The sequence below is a fragment of the Mustela nivalis genome, assembly GCF_964662115.1.
Source record: "Mustela nivalis genome assembly, chromosome: 1".
NCBI lineage: Eukaryota > Metazoa > Chordata > Mammalia > Carnivora > Mustelidae > Mustela > Mustela nivalis.
In genome coordinates this window covers 83,811,793-83,828,783 of record NC_139020.1, presented here as the reverse complement: position 1 = coordinate 83,828,783, position 16,991 = coordinate 83,811,793, and the positions used below count along the sequence as shown (strand labels likewise).

Here is a 16,991-nt window from a genome sequence, read left to right as displayed (position 1 = left end):
CAATGCCAGGAAAAAAAATGATTATTACCTGACTGTTCTATGATTTGCCCCTGTAATGTCACCACTCTCCATCTTCTATCTTTTTGATATGCTACTCTTGTGGCTTGGTCTAAATTGTCAGCAACTAAGGTATCCCGTAAAGCAAAGTAAAAAGCCTGGCGAATTTTCTCATCTTTTACTTTTACTAAATCAAATAACCGAGGAGTATTTTCAGGAGTTTGAATTTTGGTCATTTTATTTGCCCACACTGTCATCTAAAAGTTAAAAAAAAAAAAAAAAAAAGTATCATTTCAGGTATCATTTATGTAAATAATATACATATATTTGTATCAGGTAAGATCATGTATACAAGGTTCTGAGTATCTGCATAACTGAATATTATTCTACTATTATTGGAAAAGAGTTACTGTAAAATTCTATTCACCGATGATATATAAAATCTTATGGAACACACACACACGAAACTATTAAACCTAGTATTTCAGCAAATCAATATACAAAAATTAATTGTATTTCTATACACCAGTAATGAATAACCTAAAAATGAGATTTAAAAATTCCATTTGTAAGGTCATATTAAAGAGAGAAAACCTCCAAAACAGGAATTTAACAACAACAACAACAAAAAAAACAAAGAAAAACTGTATAGTAAAGGCTATAAAATATTATGGTATAGATTCAGACCTAAAAAAAAAAAATGGAAGACATCCCCAGTTCCTGGACTGTAAAGGTTTAAAATTTAAGACGGCCATACTACACAAATTGATCTACCGTTCAATGCAACCTGCATCAAAATCCCAGTTACCTTCTCCCCCCACCCTGAAACTGACAAAATTCATATGGAAATTATAGGGACTCAGAATAGCCAAAACAATCTTGATATCAAAGAACAAAATTCGGGGTGCCTCGGAGGCTCAGTTGGTTAAGAATCCAACTCTTGATCTCAGGGTTGTGAGTTACAGCCTTGCATTAGGCTCCATGCTGGAGGTGGAGCCTACTTAAGAAACAAAGGGGCGCCTGGGTGGCTCAGTTGGTTGAGTGACTGCCTTCGGTTCAGGTCATGATCCCGGAGTCCTGGGATTGAGTCCCACATCAGGCTCCCAGCTCCGTGGGGAGTCTGCTTCTCTCTCTGACCTCCCCTCTCATACTCTCTCTCTCTCTCTCTCAAATAAATAAATAAATAAACAAAAAAAGAAAGAAAGAAACAAAGGAACAAAATTAGAGGACTCCTGATTTCAAACTTTTTTTTTTTTTTTTACAAAACTATAGTAATTAAGACAGTGTGGTCCTAATGCAAGGACAGACATACAGATAAATGGAGAGTCCAAAAATAAACCCTTACATTTATGGTCAGTTGATTTTTGACAAGGATGTCAAGTAAATTCAGTGGGGAAAGAATAGTCTTTCCAACAAATGGTGCTGGAACAACTGGACATCCACATACAAGAGTAGAGTTAGACCCTTTAACACAGTATTATAAAATTAAAATGGATTAAAAACCTAAATGTAAAAACTAAAGCTATAAAACTCACAGAAGAAAACAGAAGGTCAACCACCATGCCCTTGGATTAGTAGTAGTTTTAGGTATGACACACAAAACACAAGAATCCATATTAAAAATTTATCAAAATTTTTAAAAATTATGCTTCAGAAGAAACCATCAAGAAAGTGAAGACAACCTACAGAATGGGAGAAAACCTTTGCAAATCATACATCTGACAAGAGATTTGGACCCAAAATACAGAAAGACTCTTACAACTTAGTAAGACAAATATACCAGTGAACAAATGGGTAAAGGATTTGAATAGTTCTCCAAAGAAGATAAATAAGCACATGAAAAAATATTAACATTAAGCAATCAGGAAATGCAAATCAAAATACAAAGAGAGGGGTGACTGGGTGGCGCAGTGTTCAATTCTTGCTCTCAGTTCAGGTTTTGATCTCCGAGTCGGGAGTTCAAGCCCCATGTTTGGGCTTCATACAGGGTATGGAGACTATTAAATAAACTGAAAGCTTTATACATTATGGGTAGTACATGGTACAGCAGCAGCGGGAAATTTGTAAGTTCCTCAAAAAGTTAAACAGTTAACAAATAACCCAGCAATTCTAATCCTAGGTATTAACCAAAGAGCTAAAAACATGGGTCTGCACAAAAATCTGCATATGAATGTTCATGGCAGCATTACCCATAAAGTCAAAACATGGAAAAAACACAAATGTTCATCACTGATGAATGGATAAACAAAAGGTGGCACATCCACAGGTTGGCAATAAAAAGGAACGAACTGTTGATGTATCCTACAACATGGATAAATTTTGAAAACCTAAACTAAACCACACACAAAAACCTATATATTGAATGATTCCATTTATACAAAACACCCAGAATGGGTAAATAAAAAAGCAGATTTTAAGTTGTGGGGGGTGGGTAACTATGAATGAGTAGATTTTTTTTTTTGGAGAGAGGAAAATATCCTGGAATTAGTGGTCATGGTTTAACAACCTTGTAAGTACACAAAAATCCACTGAACTCTATACTTTAAAATGGTAAATTTTATGATATGTGAATTTTATCGCCATAAAAGGTTTTCGGTTTTGTTTTTTTAAAAGTAGTTACTGACAATGGCAATTAAAAAGAGTTACCAGTCACTCTAATATTGGAATATATATTCATTACAAGGTTTTTTCCTATAACCATATGTCCCTAGGGCCTAAAATAATCCTCAAAATATTTCCGGTGTTCACTAAATAACTATAAAGAAAACTAGGGTTCAAAAACCAAAAAGTAGTTTTCACTTTAAAATTAAATTATAGGTAATTATAGGTAGCTTATTATGAATACCCACCTTATCCAAACCTATAAAGGTTGCAACTCCAATATTTTGTCTTTTAAGGAAGTTCACACAATCTTGGGCTGTATCAATAGAATCAACAACAATGTAGTCTAATGCATGACAACAGGAGGAAATAGCAACATCATATTTTTCATCAATTGCTCCTAAATCCCCCTAATAATTAAGAGGAAGGGAAAAATTCAATGCATAATCAGTAGGAAATTAGGCACAGGATCATCACAATTTCTACAGACCTTTCATTACTTTAACTTGAAAAACTACTTATGTATGGTATAAATAATATAAAAAGGGTACACAATGAAAAATATGTGTTCTTCTCAACCTTCCTCTTCTGCAAAATCAATTAGTTTTTAATGTACCTTCAAAAAAATTTAGATATGCAGAATTTGAATTTTTAATGAACACAAATGAAAAGCACTGTTTGTTGCATGAAAATAATGTGAAGAGTTTAAAATCTTTCAACCTTAAAAGTACTATGGCATAAACTAAATGCTAAAATAATAAAATTTTTAATTATTGAAAGCCAGCTAAGATTATTTAAGTCCTGATGAAACACATTTGCCTACATATCTATTAATCAGCCATTAAGCAGCGTCCACAGACTAGACTTTTCCATGAGAGCAAAAGAATAGAATCAGATTATCTCCCAAGAAAATCAGGTGGAAGTCACCTGACACAAAGACATGGAAGTAACCACGCTGGGTAATTTTCATTTGCCCTTATGAATCATTCTTTTTCTGCTTACTTCTCTGGAAGGTTGACTCAGGAACTGCACTAATTGGTACCCTTAGTTCTCTAGCTTTAGAGAATGTGAGGTATCAGCTCGAGATGGCATGGTAGAGATGAAAGGGGCTGAAATATTTCCCCCATTCCCTCCTGTCAGCCTCTAGCCATGACTATAGTTCCCTTCCCTCTTCAAGTTCAGGGGCAGTAATGGTCTCCACTACTGCTAATCTTGGGTTTCTATATTACCCCTTGTTGATTTCCCTACATTCTAGCCACACCCTTCAGTAAAATGGTATAAAACACAAAATTTATCAAATTCTTGTTTATTAAAAAAAGAATGAAGTGGTTTTGTTAAATTTCCTTATCACAACCACCTAGTTTTTTTCTTGGTAAGAAAATGATAGCTATCTGAAACTAAAAAAGAAAACTTTTAATCCATACCCATAACCCATGAGATAATCCATACTACAAAAGAATTTGATCAAGCCTGAAGAACAAAGTGTTTAAAAATCAATGTCTTTTAAAACTACAATGTTATTTCATGTACAATAACTTAGCATTACAATAACTTAGCATTCTTTAAGTCAAAGGAAGAAAATTATTTACAATTGTCTTTAAGAAATATAGTCATTGCCAAATAAATCTACTTTACCAATCTTCCATATATTCCTGGAATCCTGCCAGATTTTTTTTCTTGAATTATTGCATCAAGGACTTTCCCCCTACTTCGATTCATTGCTAAGGAACTCTTTGCTTCTTCAACTTTTTGAAAAAGATCACGAACCAAACTTTTAAATTTTATTTCTTCTTGTGTAAGTTTTTGAAGTTCTTTTTCTTTCTAAAAGTATAAAGTGAAGAAAATGAATCCTAGAAGCATATGCCCAACCACAGCACAGAATTAGTTGTAATGCCTCATAAAAAAAAGGAAAGACCAATAATAATCACTTGAACCAGAACTAAACTTCCATCTTGCAACTGTTGAGGCTAGGTTTGAAAATATGAATGAGTTTTCATTTTAAAGGAACATAAAAATTATTTGAGTGAATAATAAGGAACGTGAGTGTAGTATGGTTCTGGTAGTACACTGACAGAATTAGTTGAGCTATGGCTGTGGAAATCCCAGCTTGGCACCACACAGCTATGCAAAAGTGTGTCTTAATTCTTTAAAAAATTATTTTATATATTTGAGAGTGAGAGAGAAACCATGAGAAAGGGGAGGGTCAGAGGGAGAGGCAGACTCCCCACTGAGCAGACAGCCCAATGTGGGACTCAGTCCTGGAATTCCAGGATCATGACCTGAGCGGAAGGCAGACACTTAACCCACTGAGCCACCCAGGTGCCCCAGTGTATCTTAATTTTTAATGTCCACACTAATTAAAAATGGACCTTGGTACAGCACCCAGAATACAGGTTAGTGGACAGGACTATGGTTATATACTGTGCTTTGCATTCTAAATAATGACAGATTTTTATATTTATTTTATATATATATATATATTTTTGTTTGTTTTTAAAAAACCACAGCCCTTTAAAAAAAGATTATTTTAGAGAGGGAGAACATGTCCCATGAATGGCCGGGGGGGGGGGTGGTGGGTAGGACAGAGGGAGAGAATCTTCAAGCAGACTGCCTGCTGAGTGTGGATCTCCCCCTCCCACTTGCGATTCTATGCCATGATCCATGAGATCACAACTGAGCTGAAACCAAGAGTTGGATGCCCAACTGACTGAGCCCATCCAACTGCCCCCAAAATGCAGTTTTGAAAGGGAACATGGTAAATGAACAGTACTACTGCTACAAAAATGTCAGGCTGCCAACAAGAGGAACCATACACATGGATACAAAACCCCAATCTCTGTTTCTCAATCTCTTAAGTTAGAGCAGCCACTTTTTTCCTGACATTCTCCCTATCTCCCGGCTTTAAAAATATTACCTCTATTATTAGTCATGGTGTCAAGTAAAAGCTTAAGTTATAAACATTAATTTATCCCCAAATAAAATGAATCACCAACAAGACAGAAGTGGTCACTGGATATAATTCTACATTTTAATTCTAACTGGCCATGAAATTCCCTGATGACCAAATGGTGTACATTTACTAAAATAAAAAGGTTTTCAGTATAATTCAGCATTTTGTATTGCCATCTTACCCAATGAGGGTCTCCAAATTAAAGCTGTGAAATTCCTTAGAGACCTAGTTCACTCAAGGATAAGGAGGGGAACCTAATAAAGAGCTAAGATAGATATCTTAATTTGTTTAAAACAGTATACAGTCCCAACGACGACAACAAAACTATATCCTTAAGTTCAAAATCAGAAAAAAATACTAAAATATATATAAGAATGAATATAGAAACCATCTATTTAGGTTTTTCATTTACCCCTGCGAAAGTGGTCTACATTTAGATTTAGGGAAACACAAACTTCCTTTTATTTCTGTGGGAAATAATGATGGCAGTGGCAGTGTTATCTATTGTTTGACAATTCTGGGGAGAATATAGTTCCTTGATAGACTCAATTCACAACTAACTCCATTCTTTTGGGGAAGATTACAGTAAATGAAAAAAGTAAATCTAAATATATCCGTCACTTCAGATGTTTAAATTAGAAAATATATATATAATGTATGAATTGATAACAAGGGTTGATAAATAATATTTCAGATGAAATACAGAAGCGAAGATTTACCTCCTTTAATTCCAGTTCAGACTGAGGGAGTCTTGCTTCTATTTCTCTGATTGCAGCTTTCCTCTCTTTGAGAGTCTCAGAAGCTGTAATTAGAGCTTCCTTGGCCTTACTTAATTGAGACACTGCAGTATTATGACGACTGAGATAGATATCAAGTTCTGATTGGGCAACATCCATCTTTGAACGAGCTTCATTTACCAATTTGCTGAAACCCATAAGTTCTTTCTCTCGACTCTGTTAAAATATGATGGACTCCATTAAATCCGAAATACATTTTCAAAGCTAAGCTGAAATGGAAACCATACATGTTGACTTCGCCTTTAGAGATTCTATAAACATAATACAAAAAAATAATTTTTACAGTTGGAATTAGACTAGTAGTTTTTGCCTAGTGGCCAATGTTCACTATACATAAAGTCTCTTCCCAACTAATTTCACAAGGGCTTAATGGACTAGATGTAAATATGCTCATTGTGAAGATTAAAACAACAAAAAAAGAGTGGTCCAAAGAAAAACCCAAGTCTAAACTCTAGATCCATGGTCTTTCTACACTACTTTATCTGAAATGGTAATAAGGTATAAGGACTATTGAGCAGAAAGTTTCCTCAAGTACATTTATATTGAGAATCTTTGTAAATTTTAGAGGGTAGGCCAGGTAATCCTCAATACCAGTGATTATTTGACAAGTGAACAGAAATTATGGGCTACTATAACTGACTGTGTAGAAAGGATCTATATATTAGAATAATGGCAAATGAAAGGCCCTTACAAAAAGCTCAATCCTTCCCTTTCACACATAAGGGAAAAGGCCCAGGACCACGGGTTATGTGCGAAGTCATCAGATCATCAGTTTAAATGTTTGATGGTGAAAATCATGCACACTAACATATATACACACTGCTCATGATGTTCTAGGCCTATTATGAATGTTATGTATGAATTCTTTAACATAATGATTTCATGATGTACTATCAATGTTCATTTTGAAGAAAATGAGATCAATTTAAATACTTTGCTCCAAGTCATACAAGTCTTAAATGGTAGAACCTCTATTTTCAGCTACTATATTATGTTGAGGAATGAAGAAACTTGGATGTATGTCCTGGCTTTGTCATTAACCCACGGTGCCAAGACACAGAGAAATACTCAATATGCATTAGATGAGCAATTGTGAAAATCTGTATCCATAAAGTACTATATCATAAAAGCTACTGCATTATCTACTGCCATTTTAACACTTTGGCATCCTACTTGTAAAAGTTTGTAGTGCAGCACTAGAACATGCCTCTATTCTAAAACAGAATCTACTAAATCTTTAATTAAAAACAAAACAAAACAAAACCCAAGAAAACTTTACAGAGATATACAAAGTTTGTACAGAAGTCTATAACTTATGTATGTAAGCCTTACATATCTATATGAATTTACTATATAACATAAGTCAATTCAACTCAATTACTAATTTCTACTCAGTTTTGTCAAATGTTGTGAATATAAACAAAGACAGCTAAACTCTGTGCTTTATATATACTCTTCTTGGGCAGATAAGATATCAATATGACCACCTCACTCTCATTAATAAGGTGCAAAATAGCTAATGTTTATTATTTATAGGTACTTTATGTGAGAATATGTACATTTTATTTTCACGAAGATTCACAAGATGGTTAGTATTTTCTTCCATTCTGAGAAGAGCACTTGGAGACATAACCCATGCAAGATCAGAGATAATAAATGAAGTAGGATTTCAACCAAGAACTGACTCAAGGGCCATGGTTTCAAAGTATTATACAAGTGTTACAGGAAAAAAAAAGGTAAGTATCAACCTGTGGGTAGTGTGTTTCCATGTTTTTATAGGTACTAACCTATTAAATTATTTTCTTGGTAACTTAGAAGAAGAAAAAGACTATCTGATGAAATTAACAAACTTAAAAGAATGACATATATAACAAAGTATTTAACATCACACATTTCTTGCCATCACCATAAATTCTCATTTAGTTAACTTTTTTAAAAATGGGAAAGTAGAAAACAAAAAGGGAAAAGAGTCTAGGCTGTTTTTAGAAACATTAGATATTAGAAGTCCAAAATTATTCCAGCAGTTCAGTTTTTATTATTATGCAAAAACATTAAGTAAAAACAAAACAAAACAAAACAAAAAAAACCCTCACCAAAATAAATACCAACAGATAAAGAATCTTACCTCTTTTTCCTTCTGAAGCCCCTGTGTTTCCTGTTTAAGGCTATCCATAACTTCTTTTAATTTGTCTTCTTCTTTCTCTTTTTCCTTCTCTAAAGCACTGTTTCGAGCTGTTGTTTCAGTTATGATCTTCTCACTCTTGGCAGGTATACTTTTAAATTCTTCAACCTAAGATGGTAAAATAAACTTATTGGAGCATATGCCTTTAGACTAATATCATCAATATTTGACTTATTTAAAACTATTTCTCAGGGTCCTCTAAGTCTTTGTGGTTTCCTCTGTAAATCAGACTTGAATTAGCTAGCTTTAGCAAATACTTTAACCATTTATTGCATTTCTGTGTTCTCAGTTTAATAGAAAAGCTAATTCTATGAATTCCTCATTTGTTAAGGAAGAAAATCCTCCCTAGCTGGCCATCAGGTCTTTCTTCCTTCTGCTCCATTTTCAGGCTGTAATTACCCTTTTTCACCAATTAATACACTCAGAATATATGGAATTCCCAGACTGTCCCTCACAGAATATTGCAATTTACCATAGATTACTTTTATACCCCTGGCCTCCCTGAAATCTTAAAATCTTTCATGATACCCTTCCAAAGTTACCATGTAGGACTAATACCTTATTCCATTAATGCCTTTTGATAATAACCATTTACTGACATATTTTGACTAAAAGCTAATACTTCTCTAAGTTATAGCTGGCTTAGTTGTAATTTAAGGGTTACTCTCAAATCCATGTTTTTGTTTATCCTGATAACCCAGTAGTTCAGTATTTCCCAAAATGATGATCCTCAAACACTGAGTTATTCTCATGCTGAGCATAAAATATTTTGTAAACAAATGTATTTGGAAAAATACAATGAGAGATTTCCAACTGATTATTAGGGACTCCTAAAAAACTGCTTCAAACTTCATTGTTTTTAAAAAGTTTTAGAACAGCTACTCAGCTCCTTGTAGATTTTGAGTTTCCCTTCTCTTCTTTTCAAGAGGGAACTCCTACTCTGATATTTTCAACTTGATTTTTGTTGGAGGCAGGTAATATTTTTATAAGTCCAAAATATATAACAAAAACATCTCTTTAAACTGTTACCCTAAGAAAAAGAAAACTATTTTGTGATCAAACAGAACTGCTATTTTGGTAAACTATTTCCCTAATAATGTATGCCACAGAAAAATAAGCTCTAAACTCAAAGCCAATGAATGCTATGATTTACTTTTAGAGAAAAAAAATCCTGAAACAGTTATTATTCGGAATCCCAACTCATTCTCTTAAAAATAAGGTCTGGTACATCTACGAAAAATATTGAAAATTAGATCTGATATTCAGATTCTTTGAAAACCTACCTTTTCTTTGTCTTTCTGAAGTTGTTTCTCCAGTTTCTTGGCTTTACTTGAAGCATGTTTTAATTTTTCCTGAACTTGAACATCTTCCAAATCCAGCTGTGTAAATTTTTCTTTGTTTTCCTCAATAAATTTTGTTATTTTATTCAGTTTTCTAGCAAGGAAAGAGAATTATGTCACTATTCTGGATATTCATTTAAAGCCATGTTATATGCCCTGCTGGGACACTGCTACTGTAAACATGTCCAGACTCATATGAGGTGGAAGATCCTACGGCAATCCATTTTCAAACTGCACCTCCCACTTAATTTGAAGGAGCCATTAAGATAGGATTATGAGAGCTGCTTTGCCCTTCTAAGCTAGCTAGGAAATACATTTTCCAGTGACTATAATGTCAAGGTATAGAAAAAGTTAACCATAAACGTAGGTGAAGTTCATTTTAAAGGAAAAAAAAAAATCACATGGGTAAGAGATACTGGTGTTACCAAATACCAACAGAGAAAGATCATGATAAAATTAAAAAAAAAAAAATCCCATCTAGAGTAACCTAATTCTACCTCAACTAGATTAGTGGACTGTTTTTTCTTTAGACAACTAACGTGTCAGATTAAATGCTTATTTTCACTATGATGGTTTGAGTTGTGTTCTGCCACTGGGGGGCAGCATCCTCTGCTATTTTAATACCAGTGTTGGACATTGAATTTGTAATAATCAATTGGATGCACGGCAATTAAGTTTATTTTCTGTTTGGAAAAGGAAACCATTTTATATGCTGGCAAAAGCATTACACTTATGTGCTGGCAGTAAGATTATGTATGAACACACACTTAAAAACAAGAACTCAACCCAAATTCTTTTAACACTTTCCAAAAGATTATTACTTCTCTACATCTTTTACAGCTTTATTCTTAGCTTTCATTTCATTTGATAGTATACTGCTCTTCTCATTAATTTCTCTGGTATCTTCATGAATTTTTTCCTTTTGAGTTTCCATTTCAGCAATTCGTTTCTGCAGATCGTAACTAGAAAGAAAGAAAGAAAAAAATCAGAAAACCTAAAATGCCATTTCTAAAACTGTATAACTACTTCTGGTAAAACCAGTTGTTTTTAAAGTATTCTTTTTTTTTTTTTTTAAAAAGATTTTATTTGAAGAAGAGAGAGAGAGAAAAAAATGAGCAGGGGTGAGGGGAAGACTCCCTACTGAGCAGGGAGACTAATGTGGGCCTCCATCCCAGGACCCTGGGATCAGGACATGAGCTGAAGGCAGATGCTTATCTGACTGAGCCACCCAAGCACCCTGTGTCTAAAGTATATTCTTAGCTGCAGTCAATTTACCATTACTTAGGGCTAGGGGAGAGGGAGAGACAGGGAGCACTAGAGGATAGACCTGAGGGTCAAAGCTAGAATTAAGGACAAAATAGGTTCCATATAGACACAATTAGGCTGGCTATTACATGAATTATATATATATAATAATTATATGTATAATCATTATACATATATTATATAATATTTATTATTATGAATTATAGAGAATACATATGTAGAATTATTAAGTATGTTAACAAACACTGGTGAACCCATCTCCCAACTAAAAGTAGGATTCTTAAAAGTCAACTTTGAGGACTTCAGGGGTAGGTAGGACAATAGAAAGGTCCTAAGTTCACCTCATCCCAAGGATACAATAGGTAACATCCACATCAGTTTAAACCCAGAAAATGATGAAGACTAGCAGAGCACTCTCCAGAGCTATATGTAAACAGGCCAGCCACACTGAAAATGGTAGGAAAGGCGGAGACAGGCTTGGGACCACAGAGACCCAAGGCACTATTCTTGGGAGGGAGAGGTGCCACAAGCATAAAAAAAAGGGAGGGGAAAAAAAAAAAAGGGAGGGAAAGAGACACATCAAGAATCCCAGGTATGGGGAAGAGGAATCCCTGTAACATTTGGCTTTGAAAACTAGGGGGGCCTAATTATGACAGTTCTGATAATCAGTGGGGTGTCACATCTTAACTTAAAATATCAGCAGGAAGAGAGGAGAGGGTGAGAGGATATGGAAACCGGACCCTTCAAGAGACAGCACAAAAAGCCAGATGGAGCATAGAAGCAGCAGTTTGAAAACTGGGGTTTATGTGAAAGAAATTTATTTACTAATCTCAGAGCAAGTGCTGGACTGGAAGGGCAGACAGCTTTAGAAGACTCTTCCAGAAACAAAGGAGCTAGCAGGAGCCATTTCCTTCCTCTATCTCCCAGCCTAGATACACAGATAGCTGCATGAACAAGTGCAATGCCAATACCCTCCACTTATCTTGCTAAGAGCTTGCACCCTCCCCCAATTCTCCTGAAATCCTGCCCTCTCTAATAAAATGCCCTTGGCCAGAGCCCACCCAAAGTGGTGCCATAAGCCTGGCAATGTGCAAGCAGCACAGACAGGAACCAGAACTGCTCCAAAGTGACACCTGCCCTGGGGAGAGGGGAAGACTGACTAAACCCCAGCAGTGGGCTGGGAGCAGACACCTGGTCTGGCTGCAGACCCTGCTTACCAATAGAAGCTTCTCAAGGGACAACAGGGAAAGTGTCCTGTAGTTCGGTGCTATTGTATCTCTGGCAAATGCCTAGTCTGATTAAACTCAAGCTCAAAGTGGCCCCAGACTAACTCACTAACAACAGAGGGAACAAACCTGCCCAAAAGGCAGAGAGACTATTGCAGACAACACTGAAGGCAAATGCAGCTTAGCCACATCAGTGGGGGCACATGCAACAAACACATAACAGATATTCCTGCAGTGGCAAGTTCTGGTGAACAGAAAACACTGCAATGCAGGGCATTATAGCACCTCTTTATGAAGCCACTACTTTCAAGAGCAGAAGACAGACTTTCCTAACACACAGAAAACCAGAGTTGGACAAAATGAGAAAACACAGAAATATGTCTCAAATGAAAGGACAAAAATCACAAGAGACCTAACAAAATAGAGATAAGCAATATGTCTGATAGATAAAGTAATGGTCATAAAGATCCTAGCTGGAATTATGAGTGGAGGACCTCACTGAGACACTCAACAAAGAAACAAAAAACACAGAAAACCACCAACCAGAGATGAACTCAACAACTCATATTAAAAATACACTAGAAGGAATAAATAGAACAGAAGAAAACAGAAGAAAGGATCAGTGACCTGGAGGACAGGGTAATGGAAAGCAATCAAGTTGAAAAGGAGGAAAAAAATAAAAATGCGGAGTGGGAACTCAGCAACACCATCAAGCGTAATAACATTTGCATTACAGGGATCTCAGAAGAAATGGGGGCAGAAATTTTATCTTAAGAAATAATGCTGAAAAGTTCCCAAATATGGGGAAATATGATTCAGTTATTCCACTACTAGAATTTATCTGAAGTATATGAAACCACTAATTTGAAAAGAAATAGGCACCCCTATGTTTACTGCAGCATTTACAATAGCCAGACTATGAAAATAGCCCAAATGTCCATCAAAAGATGAACGGATAAAGAAGATGTGGTACCAGATGCCTGGGTGATGCAGTTGGTTAAATGTCTGCCTTGGACTCAGGTCATAATCCTAGGGTCCTCGGATTGAGACTGTGCTGGGCTCCCTGCGCTGGACGGGAAGGAAGGGGAAGTCTGCGTCTCCCTCCCCTTCTGCCGCCCTGCACATACTCTCCCAAACGCTTAAAAAAAAAAAAAAAGTGGTACATAAACACACAACCATAAGAAAAGAATGAAATCTTAACATTTGTAACATGGATGGATCCAGAAAGTATAATATTAAGTGAAAAAAGTCAGAGAAAGACAAACACCATATGATTTCACGAGTATGTGGAATTCAAAAAATAAAACAAAAGGATCAAAGAACAAAAGACAAACCAAGAAAAGAGATTCTTAAGTACAGAGAACAAATTGATGGTTACCCAGAGGGAAGGTAGGTGACAGGATGAGCCAAAGAGGCTAAGGGGATTAAAAGTATACTTATGAGTACTAAATGTAAAATTGTTGAATCACTACAGTGTATACCTGAAATTAATATTAGAATTAAAATGAAATAAAAATAATCAACTTTAATAATATGGTAAAAGACCCTAATTTAATGAATTACATAAAAGTTCTTAGAATTTTTTTCTATCTTTTTCTTTACTATAGGAAAGATAGAGCTTAATGTTAGAAATAAGAACTGATAAATTAATGTACTTACATATAATACTGACAGACATGGTTCTTTTTTCTAAATATTTCATTTTCCAAGGTAAGAAATTCAATGGCAATGTTTTTCTCTCCTTCTAAGGCATCCTTTTCCTTTTCCACCAGTTTAACTCTGTTTAACTATAAAAATTTTGTGTGTACAGATTATTCAAGTATGCTTTATATGTATAGCTTCAGTTTCAAATATACCCACATTGGACAAAAACATCAACAATATTAATAAAACATTGAACTTTAGATTTCTTTTTGGCATTTAAATGAGCAATCTAAACAGTAGATTTCTTCAATAATTCTAACTTTAGGATTTGACTCAACAAAACCTGTTCAATAAACAGTCTGATTTGCAAGAAAAGTCTACAGAAAACTCACCTTCTCTCCTCTGTGTTCATTTAATATTTCAACTCGCCGACACAAGATTTTAATAGGCTCATTTAGCCGTCCGCAACCAATAATATCTTCTAAGTATTCAAGCATACCCTCATCATGTTCAGTCTGGCCTTTTGGTTTCATCATAGCGATTTGTTCAACTTCACCCTTAAAAAAAAAGTTGTATTACACACTTACTGTCTATGTTTAGCCACATCATCTTAAGTGAGGATCAGAAACAATCAAACCCAACAGTAACCAACAACTAAATGATGTCAATCAGTCGTTCAATGAGATTTAATAAGATATAAATAAAAATGTTTTCTCCACTGGTGTTAGGAGTTTTCACTTTCATAGGTGGTTAATATATATTTGAACTCCCTTACACAAACTCTTACAAAATTACAATATACAGTCACATACACGTATTAGAGCCAAAGAAAGATTCCCTATCTAAAAAGTTCATTCAATATAAAAAATAAATAAAAGTATTAACTTCTCCATGAAGCAAAACTCAGCAAGAAATTCACATAACCTACAATTACTTTGGCAACATTATCAATTCTTAATAACCTAATTAGAGCTCCTGTTCTGAAACAATGAATTTTCAAAAAGATCCCTCATAGCTCAACTGTAGTAGGAATCCTGTCCCAAGATGGTACGTTATTCAACTTTCTGTATAAACCTGGTGTTGAGTTCCTCAACAAGTGCTGGACTCTATAAGGACATCTCAAATTTAATGCCCTAATTTCCTAAAATCAAGACCATTAAAGAAAAAAGCAAATTACCTACTTACTACAAGACATCCAAATGACCAAAAACTAAAGGTCATGGTACATATGAATTTGGAAAACTTAATTGCAATTAATATAACCACTTTAAAATATAATTAAAATTCTTAGATTAGCATTATTTGTATTTATGTAATTTAATTACAAAGGAAAAAAGAAGAAAAATGCACAATCAGTAACCTTCAAGGCTGATTGCCAGGCAGCCACTTAGTTTCATGGTGGAGAAAATTTTGTCTAAACATGCTGAGGCAAAATGCTGCTGCTTTACTTCACAGCACAAGCCTGCTTGTGCTATTACAACAGAAGATGAGGCAAGAAGAAAAAATATATACTACAACTTTATTTCAGCAAAATAACAAGGGTGAAAAAAATCAAGAATACCCATAAAAAGCATACCACTTCCTCAATTTAAATATTCAAAGTATTTATGAATAAATCTCAAAAATCTGGAGTAAATCTTGCCAATGTAATGACAAAGTCATATTTACTAAAAGCTCCCACATAAAAATAAGAAAAAACAAAACAAAACCCAAAACCAAACAAAAACACAAAAAAACAACTTTGGGTACTTGGCTGGCTTCGTCTGTAGAGCATGCCACTCTTAATCTCAGGGCTGTGAGTTTAAGCCCCACGTTGGGCATGGAGTCTACTTAAAAACAAAACAAAACAAAACAACAAATACCACCCCCCCCCAACTTACAAACAGTTCATTTAAAATCTAATCATTTAAAAAAATAACTTAACATTTTTGTACACTATCACCTTTCTATAGTTTAACACAACAGAACATTATTATCAAACACAAAGTAAAATGTTATCCAGAGAGCTTGTTATTTTTTTATTTCTCTGTAACCTTCAGTAATGTATAGTGTTTTAACTAAGTGTTTAAAATATGTAGATATTTCAGGCTCTCTGCTCAGCAGAGAGCCTGCTTCCCCCTCTCTCTCTCTGCCTGCCTCTCCATCTACTTGTGATTTCTCTCTGTCAAATAAATAAATAAAATCTTTAAAATATGTAGATATTTATAAAAAACCTTTTATTCTGCTTTCAATATGTTTACAGTATTATGTTTACAGTATTAGCTTTAAGTTTTAGGATTAAACCTGGAATAACATCCAAAGTTTGGGATTACAACAAGCAAACATCAGCCCTTGAGGAAGCATAGAGTCTTATCAAAGTTTTTAAGGAGGCAGGTTTTATCAACGGCAACACTACTCACATTTTGGGCTGGATATTCTTTGTTGTGGGGAGTTTTGCTAGGCATTACAGGATGCTTTGTAGTATCTCTGACCTCTACACACAAGATGCCAGGAGCATACCGCCCCGCCCTCAGCTGTAACAACCCAGTGTCTCCAGACAATGCTCAATATCCTGAGGATAGGGATGTAAAACTACACCCAGCTGAGAATCACTAATTTGAGATAGTACTCTTTTTGGGTTTATATTACAAACAAAAAATATCTGACATCTGATAATTTAATATACTGCCTAATTCAATTTGAGTATCTGAACACCTGTTTTAAGAGGATTGAAAAACTAGGCCAAGAGAATTTAAATCTTAGACAAAGGGGCATACGGTATTATTCGAGTAGCTGCTTTTCGGATAGCCAGAAGTTAGGACTCAGTGTAGAAGTTTACACTGACAAAAATATTCCTAAAGGCATTATACTTTTCCTGGCCAAAATTACTCAAGAGATGGAATAATGCTATTAGGAGACTGCCTAACTTTGAGTAAAACATAGTGGCAGCTTCTTTTGGGTTACTTGTTCTTCCCTCCCCAGTTAAAATGATGGCTATATAGCTATGAT

The 16,991-nt window shown here is 34.9% G+C and overlaps 1 protein-coding gene across 1 annotated transcript in view; it reads right to left on the bottom strand.

The window, feature by feature from the left end:
- The window catches only part of SMC4 (structural maintenance of chromosomes 4), a 36,829-nt gene that overhangs the window by 9,911 nt on the left and 9,927 nt on the right, over positions 1-16,991 (bottom strand). The window contains exons 6-14 of the mRNA XM_082687532.1: positions 14,396-14,560; positions 14,019-14,146; positions 10,689-10,829; positions 9,811-9,961; positions 8,471-8,635; positions 6,268-6,501; positions 4,234-4,419; positions 2,847-3,008; positions 29-254 (exon numbers count right to left, since the gene is read on the bottom strand). Coding sequence (XP_082543658.1) covers positions 29-254; positions 2,847-3,008; positions 4,234-4,419; positions 6,268-6,501; positions 8,471-8,635; positions 9,811-9,961; positions 10,689-10,829; positions 14,019-14,146; positions 14,396-14,560 — 1,558 coding nt within the window. The remainder of the gene's footprint in view (positions 1-28; positions 255-2,846; positions 3,009-4,233; positions 4,420-6,267; positions 6,502-8,470; positions 8,636-9,810; positions 9,962-10,688; positions 10,830-14,018; positions 14,147-14,395; positions 14,561-16,991) is intronic.